At 39.9% G+C, this 15,851-nt stretch overlaps 2 protein-coding genes across 16 annotated transcripts in view; one reads left to right on the top strand and one right to left on the bottom strand.

Annotated features, from left to right (window-relative positions):
- arhgap27l (Rho GTPase activating protein 27, like) overlaps window positions 1-12,248 on the bottom strand; it is a 44,840-nt gene extending 32,592 nt beyond the window's left edge. For 3 of the 6 annotated variants that reach the window (XM_034298394.2, XM_034298396.2, XM_034298398.2), the window contains exons 1-2: window positions 11,565-12,247; window positions 2,582-3,458 (exon numbers count right to left, since the gene is read on the bottom strand). In XM_034298394.2, the coding sequence (XP_034154285.2) occupies window positions 2,582-3,412 (831 nt within the window). In that variant the 5' untranslated portion in view covers window positions 3,413-3,458; window positions 11,565-12,247. Of the gene's footprint in view, window positions 1-2,581; window positions 3,499-11,564 lie in introns of all 6 variants that reach the window. The other 3 variants (XM_053228229.1, XM_034298395.2, XM_034298397.2) reach the window with 3 other exon arrangements.
- Window positions 1-15,851, top strand: part of LOC128317230 (interferon tau-6-like) — a 32,633-nt gene that overhangs the window by 6,010 nt on the left and 10,772 nt on the right. For 6 of the 10 annotated variants that reach the window (XM_053228241.1, XM_053228239.1, XM_053228237.1 and 3 more), the window contains exons 2-3: window positions 1,502-1,592; window positions 15,160-15,817. Coding sequence is in view for 1 of the 10 variants with exons in the window: in XM_053228242.1 (XP_053084217.1) it covers window positions 1,524-1,592 (69 nt within the window). In the remaining 9 variants the exon portion in view is untranslated. The remainder of the gene's footprint in view (window positions 1-1,501; window positions 1,593-15,159; window positions 15,818-15,851) is intronic. The other 4 variants (XM_053228235.1, XM_053228236.1, XM_053228242.1 and 1 more) reach the window with 4 other exon arrangements.

Genomic DNA, 15,851 nt, shown 5'->3' with positions numbered 1-15,851 from the left:
GAAAACAAATATTTCATGAAAATATTTGAATCAGGTAAAACAAAAATGACATGGGAAAATAAAAGCACATTCCCTACATGTGAAAAATGACGCTAACAGCGCAGAAAAGGTCAGGATGCTAATGATTAGCACAGTGTGGTGAATACTTCTCCCTCAGTCACGCTTCTACACGTCCACCACTACAGTCTTACACTTCAGATGGACGTACTGAAGCTGAGCTCCACCTAACGTGCTAATCTTTACCACACAGCTTTATTCATTAACATGCTAGCTTTTTATGCTAATGTATTCCAGGAATGCTCCAGCAGGCTTCCTTCAGTCGTGTCACAGCTTGTCCTTTAGCCTCAAGCTGTCATTAGTGGCACAGCTTTAGCGCTCACGGCATTTCGAAACTTGAGCTCGCTGAAACCTTAAGACACCACCGTGTGCTAACTCATGCTGTAAAGATGAGGCCAGAAACATCTCCACCACATATGTACGTCTGTTACTTTCTCACTTTCAGGCAGTTTTGCTTGGCAGAAGAATTAACATAACATTTACATTATCATTTAGGACCTAGCAAACGTGATCATTGTCATTACAAATATAAACGTATACATGCTAACTCGCGTGATTAGCTTTCTTTCCCTGTTAGCATGCATCGTTAGGTTGTAAGATATTCATCCTGACTCAGTAGAGTCAGACACATGCTAATGATTTCATTATATATCATATACATACTGTATATGTTCGAAATGTACAGTGTGTTGCTATAGACAAGTATATAAATCAAGAGCAAATTTATTCATCATCAATTAATTATTCAGTTAATTAACAGCTGGCTCAACCACGTGGTTACACACATTTATCTTTGTAATTCCAATATACAGTGTTGGCTGCAGTATGTTTTTTTTTTCATGTTATATGCATTTTATGTTTTTTATACTGATTTGTTCAGATCAATTTTAATCTTTAAATACGAAATTTATTCAGCTTTGTGTAAATTTTGCATTTTACAGTAATGTACTATAAAGTTTTAAAGAAAGGGCTCATAAATTCTACTAATTCCCACTAAAGGAGTTATTGTGGGTTGTGCAAATTTTGAGCCCTTAAACCGGGGTCACTGGACAAAACAGTTGGAGAATCCCAGCTCATGCTCAGTTCCTTTTCTCCTCCATGTTTATGGTTTCAGTTTTTATTTCGGTCCCACAGCGCTGTACTGCCTTCACTTCACATGACTCAGCTGAACAAAGCTTCAAACAAATGACCAGTCCGATATTCTCCACTCATCTCATCTTAGTAAAATCTCACTGCTTTCTCCACTGCTCACATCTCAGTAAAATCTCACTATATTCTCCACTGATCTCATTTCAGTAAAATCTCACTATATTCTCCACTGATCTCATTTCAGTAAAATCTCACTATATTCTCCACTGATCTCTTCTCAGTAAAATCTCACTATATTCTTCACTGCTCTCATCTCAGTAAAATCTCACTGCTTTCTCCACTGATCTCCTCTCAGTAAAATTCATCGTAAGCTGCTGATGAGGCTGGTGGGACCCGTGCACGTGGCAGATAAGCAACAGTGCGGCTGTGCGGCTGTCCTTTCAGAGGTCAGTAAGAGAAGCATGCACACAGCGCCTCTTAGTGGACTCAGTGTGTTGTGTAGATGCACATGTCATATTTAATACCAACAGAAAAGGTGATTTGTTAGAATAACAGACAGAAGACAGACAAAAAGACATAAATGCAGTAAGTAAGGAAAGAAAGAAACAAAGAAAGAAGAAGAAGGCAAGAAAGACAAACACAGACAGTCAGAAAAGAAAGAGAAAAGAAAGACAAAACAACATAAATGCAGGAAGGTAAGAAAGGAAGAAGGTAACAAGGGAGGAAGAATATTCAGACATACATAAAAGAAAAGAAAAAAGAGAAGAAAGGAAAAGAAAAGAAAGACCAGCAGACAAAATGACAGACAGAAATGGAAGGAAGGAAATAAAGAAAGAAGAGAAGGACAGGCAAAAAGACAGAGGGAAAGATAGAAATGCAGGAAGGAAGGAAGGAAGGAAGGACAAACAGAAAGAGAGGCAGACAGACAGACAGAAAAACAGACAGACAGACAGACAGGGTATTGTGTGGTTTAGTATGTACTGGTGTACAGCCTTGTGTTGTGTATCTTGTCTCATCACTGTGTATGTGTAAAGTTATAGAACCTGTAAGTTCAGTGTGTTCAAGAATTCTCTACTGTATAATAAACTCAACTCAAGGAAAAGAAAGCCGTCATCACAACACACACAACATACACACTGCAAACACAATGTCTACACAAAGACACCAAGACAGTCTGGCTTTTATATATAGAGAAAAGTAACCTGCCACCCAGAAAGAAAGAAAGAAAGAAAGAAAGAAAGCTTTAACCTCAGTAGCACAGGAACATTGGAATTAATTGTTAAACTTTCAAACACAAACCTGTTACTCAAAACAGGAAAAAATAAAAACCATTCCAACTGCAAAAGTAGAGTACGATTCCTGAGAGAAGACCAGTCAAGAATCTTTCACTCTGGTGACGCTGAATGTGAGTGTGTGTGTGTGTGTTAGTTATTACCTTTCCCTGCGGTGTAGATGAGGGTGGACTCTGAGCAGGATCATGCTGAGCAGCAGGTTCTGTCTTCACCAAATCATCCAGGTTCAAATCCGATATGGATTCATAAATGTTCTCCGAGTCTGAGGAAGGGGTCTGCTCCGGGCTGGACTCCTCCTCTGGCTCGATGAGTGGCTCAGGCTTTAGCAGCAGTCCCTGAGGCCTGGTGTCAATCAGGTTCTTGAGTACCGGAGGCTCTACAGGTTTGACCTGGCGAAGCAGCAGGTCAACGGGGCTCAGGCTTGGTGCACGAGGCTTCTGTGACGACTCGTGGGAGCTTAGTAACAAGTTTGGAGAGAGACTGAGCCTCTTCTGCTTCGCCGGTTCTGAAGCTGGGACTGGGTGTAGGGAAATGATGGGGTCCACTAAACCTCCGTACGTGTACATCGAATGCTCGTGGATGTCCAACGGGACGCCAAACGTGGACATGCGGTTCTCTGTCTTGCGGTGGTTCTTTGGAGAGCGTGTCCTGATGGTTACCTCATTGGACTTGGGCTTCTCTGCAAGGTCAGATACAACGGGAGGCGTCGGCTTGGGCACAGGGGCGTCGACAAAGTCAAGGGGCGATGGCAAACTGGACGGTAGCTCCTTGACGTATTTGGCAGGGATGTAGAAAGGCTTGGTGTACTCGTCTTTGCGTACGTGCCACCAATGGTCATTGGTCTTGGCCAAGAGTGTGTACCTCTCATTGGGTTTGATGGACACCATGCAGCCATCTTGGTTCTGGTACTCGTACCCGAACTCAACCAGCACCAGGCCCATGCACGGCTTCGCCATCTTACCAGTCTCGCCCATCACGTGCGGAGGTCACACTGGGGTCACGAACTTGAGCAAGGCTCCCCTGAAGGTCAAAGACAAATCAGGATAACATTAGAGAAGGTCTGGAAAAAACAAGAGACACTCAGTTTCAAATTCTCTCATTTAAAACAGAAAGATGATGCACCTGTTTTTATAAATGTAGAGTCAAGAGCAGATTATAACCGAGCTCACAAATGAAAATTAGAAAAAAAAAAGTTATTTCTGATCAGCATGGGGCGAGGGATTAGAGTGAGGATACTACTACACCAAAAGGATAAAGTGAACCAGGGAACTTCATCTTTGCCTTTATTAAATTAATGTAATTTCAAAGGATTAAACTCCATGTTGTTTCTTAGACTGGGCCAAATTTATATACCATATTATATACCACAGTGCTGCTGAATTCTGGGCTGTGATTGGTCAGAAGGTGTTGATTAATTTTCTATAACAGCAGCTCTGACAGTAGTGCAGCTGCAAATCATAGGCTTATATTAATGCACTCATTCCTATACGTTATCGTTTCTATAGTAACAGCTCACTCACAGGGACTCGTATGGTGGTGAAGTTTTCGGTAAGGAAATGTTTATTTATGTAACATTTATGGAAGGAGTCTCCAGTGTCAGTGCTTTGTAACAGTCAGTGGTACAGCTGTAACTGAACAAACATGTTTCGTGGACGTTCCACAACATTAAATGTAAATATAAAGGGATAAAAGTACAATGATTTGTTTTTTAATAAATAAATTGTCAGTGGTGATATTTTGCGATGAATCAGGACTCCACCCACTCCGCTTCCAAATATTAACACTGTTGTCACACAGGAGGGAGTTTTAAAGAGAATCGCTGAAAGAAAACCAGTAGCACAAAAGTCCAACAGTGAATAACTGCCATCTCCCAGCTGCTTCATATCCACACACTAGGGCTGGGTGACCTGATGATATCATGTTGATACTGTGATAAACTATGTCACAGGACACTTTTCTAGAATAACAGAGGTTTTGTCCGTAATTATAAACTGATTGGAAGCTGCTGAATAGACAGAATTTTGTACAGAATCTTTAAAATTGTAAAATGTTACAGTTTTATATTATGTGTTACAGTTTCCTCTCCTATTCTATGTCTCTGTATATATATATACACATATATATATATATATATATATATATATATAAAAAATTGTTGTAGTTATTATTATTACTACTACTTGGTTTATATTTACAGTATATTGATCATTTCTGACAGGTTTATTTTAAATGCAACGCTCTTATTTTGGTTTGTCTTGTATCGTGATATTTTTGTCATTTCGCCCACCTCAACTACTAGCTCTGACTACTAGCATTTTCAGTAAACATCTTTCTTGAAGCGTTTCTTTAAGCAGTTGCATTGCGTTCTACAGCGTCCACACACACACACACACACACACACACACACACACACACACACACACACACGCCTGCAATTACACTTTTATGTAAACACTAAAAACAGCATGAATGGCCAGACACACACCTTGAGTCCACAGCTAATATTTAACCTGAGGAATGCATGAAAGATAGCTGTGTGGAAATGTTCTCATGGGTACGGAGCTCATTCCAAACTGCACAGGGCTGAGTGTGTGCTTTCGGGTTTTAGGAAGTGCTGAGGATGAGGATGAGGATGATTCTCATATGCTTTAAGCTTTCTGGTGACACATTTTGCATTTCTTAGATAAACATGATCATTTCCATGTCATTTGCAGTGCAATGTCTCTGAGATATACTTAGCCATATTAAAGGAAATATGTAAGATGAAAGAAATTGAAACATGTTTACATTTCTGGATGTAGTTTTCAGTGCCTCGTGTAACAGATTCTGGTTTAACTACTAGATAAATTACACTGACTCCAAGCCTGCAAGACAGATGAAATCTTCTCTTATGAATTCATTCGTTAAGATGTTTTGTTAATCTTTTTTGTTCAAAGTTTATCTCCTTATCATTATTTTGCATTTGCATGCTGATTGTATCTAGAGGAAACGTGGAACTGTCAAAGAACACTGCCTTCACATTTGCCTTTTTTCTGCTAGTCATATACAGCTAGCTTTTATGTACAGTGCATACATTTTATACACTGTGTGTGTGTGTGAGAGTTGCTCTCTGCTGTGCATTAGATTTACTATTCTCACTAATGCAGATGAAGATTTTGTAACTCTGGTGTTGAGGAGGTTGTTCTCTTCGCTGTAGAGAATTCGAGCTGCTTGTGTGACTGCACTATACGCAGCTACGGTTAAAGTGTGATGTCACATCACGTACTGGTCAACGTCACAAACTGGGTTTTTTTTGTAATTTTTCTCCAATCAGCATGTCATAAATCTCCTCATATTCACTCACTAACGAGACTCATTTTTCCACCAGCACTTTGCCCTCCATGTTTGTTTTTCTCGCTTGCTCCAAAAACCTGCAACTTGTTTGGTCAGGAGGTAAAAAGTGCTTGATATCACTCAGCATTTTTTTCTATGGTGGAAGCTCCACTGTGGGGGGAAAAAAAAGCACTTTTTTAAAAAAAATTGGCCTCTTCCCAGAGCATTACATGCAAAACATGCAAAATAAAACCACAAAGTGTGAAAGTACTTAAAGCACTCATGTACTGAGCCTTTGGTACACACTAAATAGCTTGTACTTGCAGTTTTACTCCTATAATGTAATCCATTTACAGGTCATTTTACTTTATTGCCCCTGATTAAACTTATTACAGCTGTCTGTGGTAGTAAAAACGTAGAACATGAAAATAAGCTTATATTGTCTTGCCTGATGGATCTGGGCCTGGTTTCACCAAAGTCAGAGTATTACAATCATCACTGAGTGATATCACCATCTTCTTGGAAATAAAGTCTAAACGTGAAGCAATGGATGAAAAACTGGGAAATATTTACTAATTGTCAAGACCTTAAACTTTTTAGAAAATAATCAGCGATGTATCTTTAAAAAAAAGGCTGGAAACTATTGATGAAATCCTTCACAAAATTGATAATGTTGGTGAATGATAGTGAATGAACACTTGTAGCGGCCACTTAGCATTTCGAGACTTTCTCTTGGTCAATTTGGTTACAACTGTAACTCACTGATAGAGAAAATGCATCAGCATAAAATATTTTTACCCATGTGTTTCCAAACAGAATGTCAGTGAACAGTCATCGAGTTGGCAACCAAAAGCACGTTTGCAGGCATGAACACAATGGCTTCTCAGCAGTGTTTCCTTAACAGTTTCCTCCGTTTGAGCTTTACTCCAAATTCAGGTTTTCTTTCTATGACCACCATCTGCGTCACTTGATTTTTTTTGTGGTGACCTACTAAGCAGACTTCCTCCACCCGTTACGTCTAGCATGCAGAAAGGAGGGCAGGAAGCTACCCTTGTTGTGCTACCCTCAGCAACACAGATGCTAGTAATCTAGCACAGAAAAAAAAATGCTGCCCTACTTTTTGCTAGATTAGCTACTCTAATAGTGGTTATGGGTTGAGAAATCTGTTTCTAGATTAGGAAGCAAAACAAAGCATTATTCAGAATGCACTGCAGCCAGACACAACAGGAAGTCCCTTCGCCCCCTTGTCCTCATCCTGGAGCTTGCTGCACACCTCCGCAGTTCCTCAGCAGCTCCCTTGTAATGTTAGTGTAGTACCAAATTTTCTCCGATTGGCATCAAAGATGGAGCTTCACTTCAAGCTCTCTGTTCTCCAGGGGCCTTTTTATTTGTGGCTTTTATCTCTTATGTCAGGACTAACGTACAAACCAGACCTGGCAGTGATGGAATCTTGATGTTCCTGACTGCTTTAACAGATCAGCAGCAGCCCTCAGCTTTCTCAAAGAACATCTGTTACAATTTTCCAGATAAAGTATCTTGTGTTATTAATAATAATGTTTAGGTTATGTTAAAGACAGGAGACTGTAATTCTCTAGCTGAGAAAACTGACCATGGTAAATGCATTAGATGCAACAGATGTATCAGAGGGGATCACCAAGATGTCTTGGTAAACCTTAGGCTTGACTCTGCATTCACACTAGCACGTGATATGTGAGTTGAGATTTTCCTCACCTCTATGCAAATTAAGTATTCTGCTCAAAAGCGACAAATCCAAACGATCGGTTCAAGTGATTCCTACGACACATGTGGTCCAACTTTTTCTTCAGTTCAAAAACTCATAACCGTGGTTTCATCTTCATTCTGTCATACATGACCTCTGATTAAATAAAGCTTGGAAGGATGTAGAAGAGATCATTGGTGCCAAGCACATAACATGCAAATTCAACAACCAATTCTCACACTGATTGGCATGTTATTTTACTAGTTAGCTTTTAAATATTACTAATATTTAATATTATATGTAATATAATATATAGTAATATTATATGTTACTACTACCATTTCTCATCAGAAGTAAAAGAAACACTAGACAGGCCACAACCACAAGTGACAACATTAGCGGTCGCTTCACACCCACAGGAGACAAACTATATGAGACAAAAATGAGAGTAGTCACCTGCTAGTGTGGATGTAGGGTTATTGATAATATTTATGCTAGACTAGAGGTGTGCCTGACCTCTCACAACTCAGAAGTGGCCCCATGCTTCTGGAAATAAATCTTTTATCAGACTTTTCCAGGTTTAGCTTTGGTTCCAAATAACTCTGCATTATGTAGCTACAGGAAAGCTAAAGCTAAAGGTGATTGCCAGAGCCTGGATCATTTCCAAGTCCAAGGAAATGCCAAATGTCTAAAAGTAGGAACTCCCCAAAACCCCACATGGGCAAAGCTAGCAAATTTTTTTAGCTTATGTGACGCAGTGCTAGTTTGACAAATTCTCTATATAGCACCTTAAAAGAATACAAGTCTGTTTTAGCAAGCAGTTATACTATGTGGATCTATAGGTTGTCATTTTGGAACCTAGAGTTTGAACATTGGTCAGGAAACAATAACGCATTATATGGCTTGGGTTCTCCTCCTGTCTCTGGAATTGCCATTGTGTACTTCTCATACTTATCAAGCAAAGAAAAATAGAAACTTTACCTGAGGTCGATCTCTGAAGCCACCTGCTTCTGAGGTTCTGACTGTAATCGATAAAAAAAACAGGCAGAAAGAGGACAGGACTAGCAGTCCGTCACTGGAGAAAGGGAGTGACAACACAGTCATGGAGAAAACTAGATGTACATTGGGTGTGTAGTGTAACACAGTCAGTTTGTGTGAGAGAGCGTGAGAGTGAGAATATGGCTATGATTCAACGTTCTTGTGATCATGGCTGCCACATGCCACAGTCAAGCCATAAAAATACTCAAAATAGGATAGAATTGTTCACATGCATCACCCAGGAGCAAAATGGAGGTGAATAAGCAGCAGGTTGATGCAGAGAAGGGGTATTCAACTAAAATTTGTGACAGAACATTTGTTGCTTCCAGCAAATAAGTGGATAAGTGGATAACATGACCGAATGGCAACAACAGTTACCTTTTAATACTTAAAGATTACTGATTAGTTTATGACTATAAATAAGACAATTTAAAGTGGTTATTTTGTGTTTTGGCTTCGTAGTGACACTTCATGTTACCACTTTTGACTAGAGCCACAGTCACTGAACAGATGAGATACTTCTGTTCTCTGTCTATTCATCTTAAACATTGTTTTTTTTTTCCACTGACTTTTCTTAAACAAGCCACACTGTCACTTCACTGAAGATGTTGGAAAACTTTTACCTCAGCTTTACCTCTGACTGTTGCAAAGTGCTGACACTGGAGACTCCTTCCATAAATGTTAAAAAAAAAAACATCTCCTTACACAAAACTCAAAATTAATTATTTTAAAATCCACAGATTTAATCGTTTAGGAACTCCAACATAGTACATAGAACGAGTGCATTAATATAAACCTGTGATTTATAGCTGCACTACTGTCAGAATTCAGCAGCTCTGTGGTGTAAATATACAGAAATATACAAATATATATAAAAGTAAGAAAAAGGAAGTGTCAGAATGATAAAAAAAAGACTTTAAGGCCTTTTTTTGACTTTGTACTAAGTAGAAAATCATCCTCTCCAACACACACTGATCTCTTAAGATCTGCTTTAACTCTGCTTGCAAAAAATAGCTCGTCTCTCTCTCAGCCTGCCCCAACATGCCTGTGACAGTGCAGTGAGACGCAAGGCGCCGCCTCTGAGCTCAGCAAAAAGCAGCTCACAAAACACAGATGTGTTTTTCCCCCCGCTGAGAGAGAGAATCAAGTGCAAACAACAGCCACCTCTAACCCGAAGGGCGATGGGGGAGGAGTCAAGCGCAATGATGGCTCTGTGATCTGCCATAGAAACACAGTGTTATCTGGAGAGGGAGTGGTGAACGGGACCTGCTGCTGTCACACCGGCTGAGCAGCAAACAACCCGATGTGACTTTACTGCAGCTCAACACCCCAGCCAAGGCCTTGTTCGTGTCTGTGTGTTTGTGTGTGCTGTTTAACACACACTTAAGTACAGTAGAAACCTGTTGGGTCACTTTTCTGGTTTTCAGGTAATTATTCTTCCTGATGGTGGATGAGCAGCAGGGCTGGAATGACAGCCATGCTGTCCCCGGTATGATTCATCAAGTTGGAGCAAGTTGGCCTGAAAAAAAATTCTCCTTAGTATCTGCAGGCGGAGGTGGTGGAGGAGAGCAAGGGAACACCCTCCTGCAGAAAAGCGCTACAGTCAGAAGAGAACAATTGGAGGAGGCCGTTTCCATTCAGCCCATGTTTAAATACGGAAATCTCTTCTTTTCCTCTCTGTGACCTTGCAATGCCGCGTCTGCAGGATGTCCACACTGGAGGAGATAAAATGGAGCTGTGAACCACGTTTTTCATAATTCATACCCGTTTCCAAGTTTAGCCCAGGCCAAGGTTGCACAGAGCATTGGGAAGGTTGGGCTAGATCCTACATGATGGACGGAAACCTTTACAATGAGCTCTGATGAAGGACAAAACTGGTTCCTATGTTAGACCAGGTCACAATATGTTTTAGATAGACACCGTTCAGGTTTCTTTAACCGGAACAATTAGTTGCTCTAAAGCAGAAGTTAAATAAAAACACACGTGACACCACCTCCTTCCTCTCACCTGGTAAGGAACCAGAGAAGGTTCTAGCATGCTTCATTCGCCATCAATCTAACCAACCTAAACACAACACTTCAAACACAACAGGTTGGTTTGGAACTCGAAGGAGGACTGAGGCTTGGGCAGAGAGACATGGTGTTTGTGAGTGGAGTGAGTGGAATGTGGCTTGCTTTTGCAAGCCTGCGGTGTTCCGCCCTCGATCCACACCCACCTCGGCTCCACTAACTCTGGAATGCGACGTACTCATGAGCACAGTTTCAGCCTACACACAACCACGCTCCACACAAAAAAAAAAAAAATCACACCAAAACACCACACTACTCACAACAAACCCTCATGCACCACTCACATCCAAAACGAGACCAGTGTATGTACACACACCATGACATTAAAACAAACTCCTGATATCAAATATGTCCATGAAGGTCATCCTGGGACTAGTAAGGTGAGGAAATTGGACGTTCTACTACTGCAACTACACATCATTAAACACTGTTAAAATCAACACTTCAACATTATAATTAAATTTTGTCAATCTAAACCTCTACACCTGCTATTAGCTATGGAGGTGTTCAGGGAGTTCACCAACCCGTCCCAGGAAAACACCCCTGACGGACAGGTATTATCAATATTGTACATTTAATGCTGATACCTGCTATTATTTTCACAACATTTAAATATTAGGCTTTAAATAAAGTGTACCGGTTGTAAAAGCGCAACATTTGTTGAATATTCATTCTTGACTTTCGTGTGTGAAGCTAAAAATTGTGGCTTCTGTCTTGAGGATTAAGAAGATGCAGTATGATGTGTCAGCTGAAAGACTATTTGGGCAAAAATCTGTTTGTCCAAATACCTGTTCAAAGTACAGAAAAGAATTTTTTGGTTGGTTGGTTGTTTTTAGCCAAAACTGCTTCAAACACTTATCTGTATATAATAAACCAAACCAGTCAAAACTGCCAAAAATGACACAAAGCAAGACAGAAAGAAAGGCTAAGAATAAATCACACAGGATGGAAAAAAAAGGAAGTGTGTATTAGTAGTTGAACATTTACCTGCTGGAACCAGATTGCAGCACCATCCTAACCATACATGCTCTTCAACAGTTTCAGCAAAAACACACAGGTATCCGTCTTTCTCTTTTTCTTTCTTCTCGTCTTTCAGCGTCCTTTTGCCTTTTGAGTGTTTGTGTTCCTCTCTGCTTCACAGCTTTATCCGTCCACCTGGGGCTCAAAGTTCCAGTGCTGGTGAAAGTGTGCGTGTGTGTGTGCGTGTGTGTGTGTGTGTGTGTGTGTGTGTGTGTGTGTGTGTGAGTGAGAGAGAGAGAGAGAGAGAGAGAGAGAGAGAGAGAGAGCGAGCATGCGTGTGTGTGTGTGTGTGTGTACTAGAACTCTGCTGGTTTCAGCCTGCCTCCTCCGTCTGCACTCATTTCCTGTTCCACAACACAGAGCACACATCACAGCAACAGAAGAGAGAGAGACAGGAAGAGAAATAAAGAAAGAGAGAGAAAAAATGAGAGAGAGAGAGAGAGAGAGAGAGAGAGAGAGAGACAGAGAGGGGTTAAGTTGAGTCACTATGAAGTTTAGTGAAGTATAAAAATCTATATTATTTATTGATTATATTTATCTTTATTGTCGTGTAAAGTGGGTATTTATTTTGCACTTTGGTATATTTCTGTGCCTACAATTATGTAAAATTAAAAAAAATTATTAGTTTCACATGCAGTAATTGGCACTTAGCAACAGTGACTTTTGCCATCGCAACATTACTCTGAACAGGAAATCCATCCTTGCTGAAGAAAACACAATGGTCACATATTTAATGAGGGGAAACTTGGCATGCATGAGACTCATGAATAAGTTTGGGTATCGTGATGATGCATTGTTGTTCCATCAGAGCATGTGACTAGTGAGTTATTCACACACTAATTTTTAAAAAAAAGCAATGATCAGGTTGCTTTCCCAACATTCGCTTGATCTTTTCAAAAAATACTGCGTTTTGTTTAACGAGGAAGTGATTCTTTTTAAGGTAATATCATTTTTGGGATGTTTCTGTTTATTGTAGACATCAGTGGATTGTATGTTTGTAACAAAATTGTTGGCTGTCACTTTCTTAAAAAAAATAAAAAAATAAAAATAAAAAACCCTACATGTTCTGTCAGGAAACTTATCAAACCAAAGCAACCCCTCAGCTGTTGCTGTGGATGAATCTGGAAAACAGACAAAAAAGATGAAAAATCGGTTTTGGGGCAAAAAAAAAAAAAAAATAGGGATTAACTAGCCATTGACATACTATGATGTCTCAGATTTAAGAAAATGCAAATATATTACACAAAATGAACTTTTTAACCTTGCCTCAGTGTATTTCTGCAAAGATCATGTTGTAGAAGAAGCTAGTTTAACAAACTCAGTGGTAAAGTCAGTGTGTCTAAAAACATCTAAAACACAGTGAATGTCATGCTATGATCAAGCTGTTGGATAGCTACGTGCCCTAGTGAAATGGAGACAAGTACGGTGGCCCATAAGTACAAAACACAAAGCAAAAATGCAACAGCAAATCGAAAACACCATAACGAATGTGAAAATGCAGCAGCAAAACCAAAAACACAAACATTAACGCATAATGGAAAGGGGAGGTTCTTACTGAACATCTCATGCTCGTTGCTGATTGGCTGTTAAAATGCTAGAACTGTGTTAGTGGTAGTTCAGTACACTCTGTAGTTTTCAGAGCTGTATATACCATAAATGCAAATTTCACCATGTGAAGGGTTTTCCTAGGCCGCCACAGATGTGTTGTATTTTAAGCAAAGGTTCATGTGGGTTAATTACTGACAAACAGCAGAGTTAATTAGTCACTCTAATTGCAGCATGCGATGCTCTAAACATTGCCGTTCCCAATGCCACTGAATTGAAATCTGTAACGTCTTCCAGGAGACCCCGTGTGGTTTCTAATAATAACGTGTGGTGGTTGAATCCCAGCCGTATGGGCTCTGGTGGCTTTTCCCCTCCCTGCAGTTACCCAAACCCTGCGCCTGCAACCGAGGAGAAACTGGCGTGTGACGGCAGGGAGACAGATTTCTACAAAGACTTTCTATTTGATGTGCTATGGAGGAGTGCCTTTACCACTAAAACCATAGCAATACCGCACACACCCCACCCAGGCAGAATAAAAACACACAGTTCTGAATGGACTCTGTACTCTGTGTTCTGTTGGCATTCAGTCGAAATGTGTCAGAGGAAACATCAGTCTGAACAAGTCTGATGGAGATCAGCCAACACGTCAACTTCATCTGCATGTGGACGGCACGCATGGCGATATTAATGCTAAAAACACAAAAAGGGCAGAATTGTTTGAATGAAATCTTCAGAAAGAGGGTTAGATTGAAATGTTGCAAAACTAATGTTCCAGTAGTGGTGATGTAAGCATGATTTGCTTCAAAATGCTGCGTGTTCAAAGTTTGCAAAAAAAAAAAAAACATACATCCATATTTTTGTTGGGAAAGTGCTTTGTGTTCAGAGACGGCTTACAGTGCTTAACTTGATGCTCTGGATGATCCATTCAGATGACTAAAATGACCTGTATGTAGTTCACAAATCTGTGTAGTGGTGTCTGGGCAGGATTTTTGACCTACATTGTCTAGACCAAGTGTGTCAGACTCCATTCCTGGAAATGTAGCTTCCTACCTCTTTTACACACCTGATTCAACTCATCAGCTTGTTGGTGTGTTAGAAGAAAATAAATGTCTCCAGGACATGAGTCTGACACCCCAGGTCAAGACAATCACTCCTTAAATAAATATCGCTTGCTTTAAGCCCAAAAAACTGAGGAAAAGATAGACTGAAATCAATTACTATGTACTGTAGCATAAATGCAAGAGTAGAACTAATAATTAGAAATATAAGAATGAAGAATTATAAGAAGTTTAGATGAATAGGATAGCGTAATTAGAAGAAGGCAAATATATATAGGCTAACAGGTCATCAATAGTCCTGGTCATGATCATTATATTTAATTTAGCATCCTGGGTTTCACACACATTAACTGGCTGCTGGCCTAAAACAAATGTTTTAGGTTATTCAGGATATAATCCAATTTCCACACTGTTTTCCCAATGACGCAAAATTTTTCTAAAATTTCTAAAAAATTTATATAAACCCATAATATTTCTAAAACCTGAACATTCCACACACTTTCTGTTATCCTAAAATTGTTAGCTGGGAAATTAGCTTTGAGGGCTCTACCATGATCCAAGCTCAACAAACTCAGACTCAGTGTGATGGCTAGCTTCACATAAGCACACATTCACAGGCTGGGTTAATGGGGGTCTATAATAACAGCAAAAAGCAATAGTCACTGACAAAAATATATATAGATCTGACCAGGTAAATGCGTAACTTGTAATATAGACAGGTATTTTTTCAATTCACATCATACTTGAATTAACTGCAAAGAATATTATTAGCAGTAAATTAATAAATTGTCATTGCTAATCTCAGCTGCAATCCCAACAGCATTAGCTGGTAACAGCAAATATAAAATATAAATATATTATACCAAGTGGTAAGTACATGTCTAATCAGAACTACTGAAAACATTTTCAAACCTCCCGTTAGTGTTTAATTCTTATTTATTTATATATTTATTTTAAAGCTGGGAACAGACAGTCTAAAGGCTCCGTACAAGAGAATCCTAGAGCTGAACCTGAAAAACAAACTCCTGAACATCAGGCAGATTAAAGTGGAAACTGAACCCTAGGGGAGTATGAATAAAGGCTACAAGAGTGTAGTCCTGTTGTACTTCTAAAGTAAACTTAAAACCTTAATGTGTTTTTCTTCCCTTTCCTACAGAATCACAACTTTCACCTGACACTTTTATCCAAAGTGACTATCATCTGAGACAGGATACGAGTGAGCAGTTGATGGATGAAAGTGCTGCTTAAGGACTCAACCATAGCAATATAACTCTGGTCGAGTGATATTGATACCACATTCATTCGCACTTCATCCTGGACAGGGTCTCGGTCCTGTGTATGCTGGGACGAGGCAGGAATACACTGTTTGGGGTTTGAATGTAACATGAATATTAAGTACAGAATTGTTCAGCAGTGGCATGTCTCACAGCCATACCCTCTAATTGGTCCAGGGTGACAGGATCCGATCCACCAATCAGGGGTACAGGTGGTAGCATTGCCACCTCACAGCTCCAAGGGCCCTGGTTTGATCCTGAGTTTTGATTACTGTCTACGTTGAATTTCACATCTTCTTCCTGTGTCTTTGTGGGTTTCCTCTGACCCCCCAGAAACGTGCTGGTAGGTGGACTGGTTATGCTAAAATACCCCAGGT

Source organism: Pangasianodon hypophthalmus, chromosome 23 (assembly GCF_027358585.1).
Source record: "Pangasianodon hypophthalmus isolate fPanHyp1 chromosome 23, fPanHyp1.pri, whole genome shotgun sequence".
Classification (NCBI taxonomy): Eukaryota; Metazoa; Chordata; class Actinopteri; order Siluriformes; family Pangasiidae; genus Pangasianodon; species Pangasianodon hypophthalmus.
The sequence above is the reverse complement of the archived record's forward strand: the minus strand, read 5'-3'. Positions and strand labels throughout refer to the sequence as shown.